At 23.1% G+C, this 12,270-nt stretch overlaps 2 protein-coding genes across 4 annotated transcripts in view; both read right to left on the reverse strand.

The window, feature by feature from the left end:
* The window catches only part of LOC102678123 (major royal jelly protein 2-like), a 34,778-nt gene extending 28,656 nt beyond the window's left edge, over positions 1-6,122 (reverse strand). For 2 of the 3 annotated variants that reach the window (XM_031510773.1, XM_006616354.2), the window contains exon 1: positions 6,104-6,121. The gene's annotated coding sequence lies outside the window, so the exon portion shown is untranslated. Of the gene's footprint in view, positions 1-6,103 lie in introns of all 3 variants that reach the window. The other variant, XM_006616353.2, reaches the window with a different exon arrangement.
* The window catches only part of LOC102677848 (protein PF14_0175-like), a 17,076-nt gene that overhangs the window by 3,873 nt on the left and 933 nt on the right, over positions 1-12,270 (reverse strand). The window contains exons 3-7 of the mRNA XM_031510779.1: positions 5,520-5,683; positions 5,208-5,429; positions 4,261-4,544; positions 3,781-3,913; positions 2,947-3,219 (exon numbers count right to left, since the gene is read on the reverse strand). Of these exons, the coding sequence (XP_031366639.1) occupies positions 2,947-3,219; positions 3,781-3,913; positions 4,261-4,544; positions 5,208-5,429; positions 5,520-5,683 (1,076 nt within the window). The remainder of the gene's footprint in view (positions 1-2,946; positions 3,220-3,780; positions 3,914-4,260; positions 4,545-5,207; positions 5,430-5,519; positions 5,684-12,270) is intronic.

A 12,270-nucleotide genomic window follows, 5' to 3' on the forward strand; every position in this document is an offset into this window, starting at 1 on the left:
TAGAAAAATAGTTTAAAAATTTTACAAAATTTTTTTTTGTCCGTTCTGTCAACCAGATATTTATCTTTATAGTTCGAAGGAATTATTAATGGGGATATTTAGTTCTAAGAGAAAGTGTGAAAAGTAATTGTTTAAAAATAATCTAATTAAAGAAGAAAATGAAGCTTATTTAATTTATTTAGAAATTAACAATTTAGACAAGATTAATATAGATATGACCCAAGAGAATATTATAAAGAATTTGATGATTTGTTATGTAGATTGATCTTATATAATGATGTATTCTGTATTCAAAATTCGAAAGTTAGAACTTAAATTGACATTTGATATTTTTTCATATTTATTACTTATGACCAGCACATATTTATATATAATGAGCAAATACAAAAAATTAATAAAGAAAAAAAAAATTTCTTAATGTTAAATTAAAACTACTAATATCTTGAAGAATCATATTTTGTAATTTCACAAATATTTTAATTTTATTTATCTTTCTTCCCATCAAATATGTTCCCATCAAATTGTTTCTATCAAATGTTGATGGTCAATTCGATGACATAACATGTTTGCTATTATACGTGACATAAATGCGCGTGTTTAATTTTTATACGACGATCAAAATACTATATTTTCTTATATTTGTAGAAAAATTATAATATTTTTAGATTATTTAAAGTAAAAAAAGATTATTTAAAGTAAAAAAGAAATAATTAAAGAAATTCAAAAATATATAAATAGTTATGTTAGTTATAATATAAATTAAATATATTATTAATTAATAATCACGTGACGCTAGTCATCTACTATCATTTGTAACTATAATTACAACATTAATTTTCACGAAACTTATTTGTATTTGACAAAATTGATTAACATTTCTTATCTTTTTCTACATTTTTATCATATTGTATAAAATTAATATAATCAAAAAAAATTTTTTTTTTAAATAGCGGTGTAAGAAACATGTTGATTAAAATTTGTATGAATTTTTATGTGTGCTTAAATTAAAAAGGAGCTTAAATTTTTAACATTGAAAAATTTAAGTAGTTTAATTTTTGATGATCGAACTGTTGAAATTGGAAGAACTTTTATTATTCATGATTTTTATTAATTTAACATCGATCATTTCGAAAAAATATAATATAAATAAATAATATATATATTATTTATATCTAATATAAATAATTTCGTACAGCACACAAAAATTGTAGAATTATTAAAAAAGAAAAAAAAATATATATAGAAAATATTAATAATATAATAATTATGTTAATTAATAATATAATAATTAATAATATATATTCTCTTTTATCAATAATTGATACTTATTCCAGCTATATAGTAAATATATCATTTATAAATCCATAAAAAAAACAATATTATAAACAATATTTTAACAATATTTTAAACATCGCTTTAATGTTTTTTTGAGTCGAAAAATATTCTGGTCTTTGAATTAAATATAAATTATTATCATATTTACTAATATTGTAAATTGTTTTTTTGATCTTGTAATTCTACAAGTTCCATTGTTTAAATATAATTCAAAATTCCATATTTTTTTGGAAAATTTTCTCCATGATCCAGAAATATATCATATTTAAAATTATAATTAAAAATGTTGAAAGGAATCCTCAGAATTGTTAATAATCTACGTATCACTTATTGTCTGCTATATACATTTGTTTAATATATGAATAGTATTAATATAGAGAGTTGATTTAAAGTTTCAAAAGAAATAAAAGTCGATGTTTATAAAAATATTAAAGTTTATTTATTAAGTAATAAACAATTTAATGTTTGATTATGGCAAAAAAATGAAATATGTATATTTTTATTTAATACAAACTCAAATTCTTTATAACTTTATAAATAAATATTGACTTTTTTTTGAATCTTTAAAAGTGTTCCATGAATATATTCTATATCAATATTTTATCTAAATAATATTCAATAATAAATAAAAAAAATACTAATATTAGTAAAAGAATATCATTAAAAGAATCATAAAAAGAATACTATTAATCATTAATAAACTGTAAATAGTTTTTTATTTAAGGAGATATGAAATAAATTTTAACAATTGTATCAAAATTTGTTTTTTATTGCTTATAATTTTGAAAATATTAATTTTTCTACTTCAAAATACTCTACTATTGAAATTAGCTTAATTTCTCTCTTTAACAAATTTGGAAAATACACTAAGTCACTAAGTCATTATCTCCACTTTTACATTAATAGAAGCAAGTGAAGTGTGATATGATTTAGTTTTTGCCATTTTTAATAATGGAGAAATAGTTGTATAGGATATTTATATATTTGGCAATCCTTCATTAACAAATGATAATCTTAATTATGAGTGATAAACAAAGTGTTAATCAAAATACATAATATAGAAGAAAAATTTTTTTTTCTATTTTTTTTTTTTTTTTATTTTACTCATAAGAAATCTTTTTCTCATTATGTTTACATTCTAGTAAACTAAATGAAGAGAAAGAAAAAAACAGCCAAGAATGAAATACTGATAAAATAATTTTTTAAAAATTGATGAAATATTTTAAAATTATAATTGTATTTAAAATTATTATAATTGTTATATAAAATTTGGAAAAAGTGTTATTAGACTGGTTAGAAATGTAATGTGATTCCATTTTTTTTCAGATTTGATGTTTCATTATCAATTACATTATTACTGTATTTTTAAATTATTTGAATTTAACTCGCAATATTATATTCAATCGCTCATTCATCGAATATAATATAATATAATACAAGTATATAATATAATATAAATACAAGTATTAATTTTTATATGGTTATAATTTTTAAAAGGTAGGTAGTAATAAAATTGAAAAATATTATGCGAAAATAATATTTATTTTATACATTCATAATGAAAATAAATTTCGAAAAATATTTAGTACATATCGAGAAAGACAAATTTTACAAATGTATTGAAATTTTGAAAGGTGTTTGATCATTATTAGCATTTTCGCAACGAGTGTTCAATATCAAATCGTTTACATTTGCGTTCATAATTCTGAAGTTTACATCATCGAAGTTAAAGTCATTATTCACCATTTTTTGCATTCTGTTACTTAAAACTAATATGTATTCACTGTTTATATACCTATTGAATATAGGCACATGTGGAAGCGCTTCCTTAATCTTCATGCCAACGATCATTTGAAGTGTCTCATCATTTTGAGCGACGGTACGCTGTAATTTCAAAATAGTTTTCTTATTATTTATATTCTTTTCTAAAAAATATATATTGTCAACTCAATTTACAGAAATTCTAAAACCGCGTTCATATTAAATAATTTTTAATCCAATTATCGAATTTCGATCAAATTGAAATATTTCTTATTAATTTAACCAAAAATGCAAATTCTAATCAATTCAAAGTAATTGTAAACATTTCAATTGGATGATTAAAATATAATTACTATAAACATAATTTTAGAAAATGAAAACGAAAATATTATTAATATATATATATAAGAGAAAAGACGTACTAATATAAAGACATTTCTTCTTTTACTACTAACATTACACTATATTCCTGCATGAAAAATAATTCACATTATCCCCACTACACTACATAGAGGTACGTCACGTGATCAAAGACAAACGTTACATCGTATCACGTGACTTGTTTCTCTGTCAAATCTAGTAGTGGATGTTTTGTTCTCATATGAGAAGTCATGTTTAGTAGCATGTAAAAGAAATGTGACAAGAAAATATGACAAAAAATAAAAAATATTTGCAGTTACTAACGATATTATGTCTTTCAAGTGATCGATGTTCATTCCAGCAGCCAAGAGCTGAATCGCCCACCAGTCCAAAGAAGAGAACGCCATTTTTCGATACTACTTTAGCGGACGATTGGGTATCCAAAATATTTTGGGCTCTGGAATTAGTAAAAAATGTGGAATTAAATAAAAAAATGCAACATATCTGTGATATTGATTCTAAAAGCTACAGGAAATATTGTATTGTATAATAACTTCAAGTTTTATTTATTAAATTGTAAGTAATTTAAATTTGCATTAGCAAAGACACAATTCTATATTTTTAGCTTTGTTTCATTTAACAATGTTTCATTATTTTAATATTTTTAATTAGAAATACTTAAAATTATATTATAGTTATGATTCACATAAGTTGGGAAATGTTAAATTTTAGAAATTTTAGAAATCATTTCTCCACTGAATATAGTAACACTCTATTTAAAAGTAAACTTAATTTTATATTTACCCTTCGTAATGTACGCCATTCTTCTGATAATTGGATGTTTTGAATTGTTCCGTGTTAACATAATACAGACTGGTAGAAGCTACAGGACTGTAATAGAGATTGTTAGTCAAGGGACTAAGAGCCATTCCAGAAATTCCATCTTGCATTGTGAAACTTTCTCCATTAATTGTCATTTTGGTAAATTTAGGATCGTAATCGAAAGTGTCGGAAGTCAATCGATGGAAGGAATCATCAGAATTATGATACACGATTAAACCTTCACCTTTCTCGTCTGCTATATACACCTGTTGTATCATCATTATTATGGTATGATTATATTGTAATTAATAACGTTGTTTATAAATTTCAACTTTTTTTTGATTTTGTAACTTTCATAGATGTTTTTTTTATAAATTTTTATTAATGCGTTGAAAAGGATGCAGTCTATTTCTCTCAGAAAATTGTAATTTTTCGATTTTGAAAAATATATTTTATATCTTTGGAATATTCATTAATATTGCTCGTTAAAATTAATTCTTTTGAACAAAATATCAACATATAATCATAAATATATTTAAATAAAAAAACATCGAAAATACATTCATTTTTGTTAATATTTTTCAATTTTAGTTTCAAAAACTAATGATTTATCGAAAAATCTAATATCATATATATAGAGAGAAAGATTACCAAAGAAAGCATCAAAGAAAACTACAAAATCATTTTTTTTTTTTATATAAAAGCAAAGTAGTATATAAGAAACATTCTAATTCTTTCTCTTAAATTTCAGATAGAATTATTTAAAAAAATACTATTTTAAAAGTTTCATTATTTTACAATATTACTTTTCTAATTTAAAGCTATATTTCCATATGAATTATTCATTATTTACTAGAAAATAACACAAAAGTGAAATGAAAAATTTCCAAGAAAAGAAAATTGCTTACTTGTATAATTTATAAACTTACCATAGTATCGCCATTTATATTGCAATTTAAAGGTTGAACAGCTAAAGATGATAGTCTTCCATTTCCTGTGGTGGTATTTACGGCAACATTATGCGGTATTTCAACTTGCTTGAGCAGTTTCGAGGTAGTCAGATCAAAGGTGACCAGTTTTGGAGAACACATGGCTTGAGTATTATCAACAAGACCTGAGTCCAGAACCCACAATCTGTCGCATTTGTCAATCTAAATATCACATAACGAATGAATTTTCTTTTTCTTTGGAAAATTAATTGTTAAGATAATCATAGAATTGTGAAGACAATGTTCAATTACCGCAAGTTGGGAAGCGCTCACGATTCCAGAGCAATCGTCATACTTAGCAAACGACCAATCGGGATAAGGTTGTAGAAGAGGTCCACCCTTACCGATCTTTTTAGATATCACGTTCAAAGAAGAAGGTACGCCATTATATCTTAGCATGGAGACGAAAATCTTACCTTGAATAAGAAATGAAAAATGTTTAATATTTTTTTAAATTATAATTATTGGATATTAAGAATTTTGATAAAAATAAAATGCAATATTAAAATATTTTATGATATAATTTACCATGCCATTCATCAACGTCGGATGGATAATTTTTCGTGTAGTCGTATTCGCCAGATAGAATTGCATTTTCTCTTCTTTCATTGCTACCGAAATCATAATCAAAGAATTTCCATTCGTGAAGGACGGGTAACGATTTGTTTAAAGATTCACTACGAAGAATGCTGCCTGTCGTACCTTGACAAACTATGCCAAGGCATACCACCATAAACAACCACCTTGTCATTTTTCTACAAAATATTTCGTCTTGTCAGAAAATAATAAAATGTTTCGTATACAAATATTACAATTGAGATATTGGAAACACTTACCTAGGCTACGAGTAACGAAGCAATGGAGATTGTACGTGAACTGCAGGAGCTGTTGAATTTTGACCAACGATCGGCCAAATATATAGGTGGTAATGACGTATAGTTTATAGAGATAAAGTAAATTGTATTTTAAATTTTTTTGAAATTATCTTGTTTATTTTGTAGATATGTTGTAAAGAATTAGAATGTGACAGGTTATAATTTATATTCCTTAAAAAAATATTGTTTAAGTAGAAATTTTACAAAATTTTGTTTATCTACTGTGTCGCATTATTTTTTTTGTTTGTATCTCGCTTCATCTATAGTTCTGGAGAAATGTTAATCGAGATAATGATTAATTCTAAAAAAAATATGTAGCGTAATTTTTAAAAAATTGGAATAATTATATTGAAAAATGTTATGTTTATTTAATTTATTTAGAAATTATTGTAATTTTAAAAAAAAATTGGTGCAAATCTAAAAATCCAAAAATATAATTTCTTTTGTAGATTGATCTGATATAATGAGAATTATTGATGCATCGATATATATTATTTAAAATTCAGAAGTTCAAGTTATCGAGATTAAATTGCCATTTGATATTTTTTGATATTTGTTACTTAAAAGCAGCACATAAAGTTAAATATGAAAATTAGTAAAACTGATTCTTTGATATTTAAATTAATAACTTGAAAATCTCATTTATAATGATATCTTGCAATTTCATAATTATATTAATTTTATTTATTTTTCTTTCCATTAAATATTTGCTAATATAATTGATTCGATGATTTAATATATTTGTTACTATTTCTCATATAAATATTAATTTTCTTATATTTAATTTTCATGAAAAATAATCAAAATATGGCTTTTTATGTTTGAAAAAATATTCAATTAAATTCGTTTAATTGAAAAGTAAAAAAGAAAAAGTAACAAATAATTAAAGAAATTTAAAAATAGATAAATAAATAATTATATTGCTAATGATTATTCTAATATCACTATGTTTCTTATCTCAAGTTTACTATCTCAGAAAAATGATTAATATACATTTCTAATCTTTTTCTATATTTTTCATATTGTGTAAAACTAATATAACGAAAATATTTTTATTTAAAATGGCGATAAAAATTTGTTAATTTAATCTCAATGCATAAATTTTTACGTACCTTTAGCATTTAAATTTTTAAAATTAAAAAATTTATATTTAAATGAATTTTTGATTTCATAACCGAATTGATAATAAATTTTTATTATTCAATCATGCTCTTGATCAATTCAATATCGATCAATTATGAAAAAATATTTATAAAATTGTAAATATAGATGATTTTACTTAACATATAGGAATTAGAAATTATTAAAAAAGAAAAAAGAAAGAATATTTGAAGATACAATAATTTAATAACAGCGAATATAAAAATAAAAATATAAATAAATAAAATAATAATATAAAACATAAAATAATAATAAAAATAAATATAAATAAAAATAAAAATAAAAGAAAGTCTATTGTATACATCTGTCGTACAGAGATGTAAATGATATTTTTGGAGAATCGATTTAAAAATAAAAAAAAACAAAAATTGCAATATATAAAAGTGTTGAAGCTTATTTATTATATTATGAATAATTTAATGTTAATTGGATTACAGATAAAATGAAACGATCGTGTGACAAAGACAGATTGTTTTATTCTAGATTGTTTTATATCTTTTCATTTAATGAAAATTCAAATTCCTTATGACTTAATAAATAACTAATTTTTTATTTATTTTAATCCGAAGAATCAATTTTTTAAGTCTTAAGTTTTATATATTATATCATTTATTATATTAACGTATTCTATATTAATGCTTGATCTAAATTATTCGAATTTAGAATATTTGATAACAAGTAAAAATCATGGATTAAAAAAAATAATCATTTATAGATTATAAATAATTTTTATTTTTTTGTTAAAGCATTTCTTTGATATTAAAATATAATACAATTTTAATTTAATGTTAATCCAATCAAAACTTTATAATTTTGAAAATATTATTTTTTCTATCTATATTCAATATCTTATTTTCTCTACTCTATTAAAACTAGCTCAGTTCTCTCTGCGATAAATTTAAATGGTAGAAGAATATATAATATCACATTATTCTCACTATCATTGGTATATTATAAGCAGAGACATGTTACGTGACACGATATAATGCTTGACTTTGGCTACTTTTAATAGCAGAAAGAATATCTGCTCATTGATGATTAATAATCTCAATCGTGAATAATAAATCATTAAAGTATATAATATAAAAGAAAATTTAAAATTTTCTAATAATATTTCTTTTTTAATATTTCTTTTCTATTTTTATTTAACAATTATTAAAATACATTATTATTATACATTATTATTATATTAATACTGGGATAATTGCCAAAGAGAATTCAGATTAAATATTCAGAAATCAATGAAATGTATCTTCATATAAATAATTAGGAATAATGTTGTTTAAAACGATGAAATATTTTTTATTTTAAATAATAAAATTTTTTTCCATGTTCCACATTACAAATCATTTTCTTCAAACTGTTTTATTTAACTTTTACATGTTATTTCATCTGTTATTTCACGACACATTACATTCATTCACTCATTCATATTAAATATAATGTTAGAAATATAAGTATAAGGCTAATTTCTATATTATTAATATAATTTTTAAAAGTAGGGTAATAAAATTGAAAACTATTATGCGAAAATGATATTTATTTAATTTTATTTATAATATAAATTTATAATATAATGTAAAAAGATTTTAAAAAATTTTGTTTACATCGAAAAAATATTTTAAAAAATAATTTGGTTTACATCCTAATTAATTGATTTTAATTGATAATTAATTGATTTAATGTGATTTTGAAGAATGACGAACTTGATTATCATTTTGATTATTATCATTCCGATTATTTTCATTCTGCTTGTTACCATTTTGTCTGTTACCATTTTGCTTGTTACCATTCTGCTTGTTACCATTCTGTTTGTTATCATTCTGTCTGTTATCATTTTGCCTGTTATCATTCTGTCTGTTATCATTTTGCCTGTTATCATTCTGTCTGTTATCGTTCTGTCTGTTATCATTTTGCCTGTTATCATTTTGCCTGTTATCGTTCTGTCTGTTATCATTTTGCCTGTTATCTTTCTGCCTGTTATCATTCTTTCTGTTATCATTTTGCTTATTACCATTCTGCCTGTTAACATTCTGTTTGTTAACATTTTGTTTGTTATCATTCTGTTGGTTATCATTCTGCTGGTGACCATTTTGCTTGTTATCATTCTGATTGTTAGCATTCTGATTGTTAGCATTCTGATTCTTAGCATTCTGATTGTTAGCATTCTGATTGTTAGCATTCTGATTGTTAGCATTCTGATTGTTAACATTCTGATTGTTAACATTCTGAGTGTTATCATTCTGATTAGTAGATTTTTCGCAACGAGTGTTTCTTATTAAGTCATTTACATTCGCACCCAAAATTCGGAAATTTACTTCGTTGAAATTAAAATCATTGTTTATTATTTTTTGCATTCTGTTACTTAAGGCCAACATATATTCATTCCTTAGATCCTTAATTCTGAATTGTGGGATATTTTGTATGATTTTCATACTAACGATCATTTGAAGTGTCTCTTCGTTCTGAGCGACAACATCCTGTAATTTCAAAATAATTACATTTTTATTTATATTTTTTTTAAAGAAACATTTATTGCTGAAAAATTAAATTATATAAATTCGATTATTTAAATATTGTTAACTTTAAATATTATACTTAAATATTATAACTTTCTTATATAATAAAGAATCACATTTATATTAAGTAACTTTTAATCTGATTATCGAATTGATCAAATCAAAATCTCTTACTTAATTTAACTAAAAATTTGAACAATTTTAATCAATTCAAAATCATACATTTCAATTGACTGATTAAAAGATAATTAATATAAATATATATTATATTAATATAAATATAGTTTTATGAAAAAAATTAAGTAGCAAGCTATTTATTTAAAGAAAATAGGAAGGAAGAAATAAAATCAAATAAAAACATTATTAATTTATAAGAAGATGTACTTATATAAATCAAGAAACAGATTTGTTTCTACATTATTTCCACTAAACACCAAATTTCTGCATGAAAAGAATAAATAGTGTTATATTATCCCTACTTTGTTATACGTCACGTGATCTCCCACCAAAAACAAGCGTTATATCACGTGATTCGCATTTCTGGCAAATCTAACAGTTGAATGTTTTGTTCTCGTGCGGAAAGTTACGTTTAGTATTAATGATAGTGACATATAGAAGAAATGAAGAAAGTGAAAGTAAGAAAATATGATAGAAAAGTGTAAGAAAAAAAAGAAAAATTAAAAAATTACTAACAAAACTTTCTCTCTGAAGTACTTGATGCTCATTCACGCAACCAAGACCTGAATTACCCACGAGTCCGTAGAAAAGGACGCCATCTTTCGATACTACTTTAGCGAATGATTGAGTGTCCAAAATATCTTGGGATCTGAAATTAATAAGGAATATGCAATTACCAACCAAAAATGTACAAGATGCTGTGGAACATAACTGGAACAGTTTCTGGAGTCGATTCTATAACAAATATTAATATTGTTTTATTAAATTATAAGGAATTTAAATTTGAAGCGAAGTGATAGTGTGATAGTGATAGAGTTCTATTTCCGTTCTATTTTAAGAGTGTTTCTTAACTTGAGAACATTTTATAGGGAACAATTTAAATACATAGGGAGAGGGAGTCGAAATTAAAAAATAATTAAAATTATATTGGTCACGATAAATAAGTTAAATAAGTTGAAATATTATTCTAGAATCAATTCTCTAAAGAAATTTCACGAACATATTAACAAATTATTTAATAGTAAACTATTCTATTTTATAAAATTTAAAAAATTATTTTTATATTTACCCTTCATATTGCACGTTATCTTTATCATATTGTGGTTTCCTGAATTGTTCTGTATTAACGTAATACAAAGCGTGAGAAGCGAGAGGACTGTAATAAAGATTGTTCGTCACGGGACTAAGTGCAATTCCACAAATTCCATTTTGCACTGTGAAACTTTCTCCAGCGACTGTCAGTTTGGTATATCTGGGATCGTAATCGAAAGTATTGGAAGTCAATCGATGGAAGGAATCGTCGGAATTTTGATAGATGATTAAACCTTGACCTTTTTCGTCTGCTATGTACACCTATTATATCATTATTATCACAATATGATTATTTTGTAATTAATAACACTTTTCGATAAATTTCAACTTTTTCTTGATTTTGTAACTTTCATATATAAATTTTAATTATGCTGAAGACGTATCAGCATACACGTGAATGAGCTTTTTTAAAGGAAATTATAATTTTTTAATTTTGAAAGTGTTTTTTTCCTTTAAAATCAATTCTTTCGAAATGATTATTAATTTATATAAATATATAAATATGTGAAAATGGTTCGAATTAAAAGAAAAATACATGAAAAATACGTATATTTTTTGCTAATATATTTCAAAAATTAGTGATTAGGAAAATCTAATATCATATGAACCTTTTTACTAAAGAGGGTATTAAAAAAGCTACAAAATCAATTTTTCTTTTATTTTTTAAAAATGAAACAGTATATAACATTGTTTGGCAAAGAATTAGAATTATTTGGCAAAGTATTATTTTGAAAGTTATAGATTTTATTAAAGTCACATAAAGAATTTCCATTATATGAAAAATAACCAAACGTAAAAGTAAAATATTTCTAAGAAAAGAAACTTGATTGCTTTCATTTAATTTAAACTTACCATAGTATTTGTAGGATCTATAGCTTGAACAGCTAGTGATACTAATTCTCCCATTCCTGTGGTGGCATTTACGGCAATATTATGTGGTATCTCGACTTGCTTAACCAATTTTGAGGTATTCAGATCAAAGGTTACCAATTTTGGAGAGCACATGGGTTGATTATTGACAAGACCTGAGTCCAGAACCCATAATCTATCGAATTTGTCGATCTAAATATTATAAAATAAATGAATCTTCTTTTTCTTTTTTCTATTTTGAAATGAAAAATTAATTCTGAAGATAATCATAAGAAAAAAATGTTCAATTACCGCAATTTTGAAAGCGCT

Source organism: Apis dorsata, unplaced genomic scaffold (assembly GCF_000469605.1).
Source record: "Apis dorsata unplaced genomic scaffold, Apis dorsata 1.3 scaffold_260, whole genome shotgun sequence".
NCBI classification, from domain to species: Eukaryota; Metazoa; Arthropoda; class Insecta; order Hymenoptera; family Apidae; genus Apis; species Apis dorsata.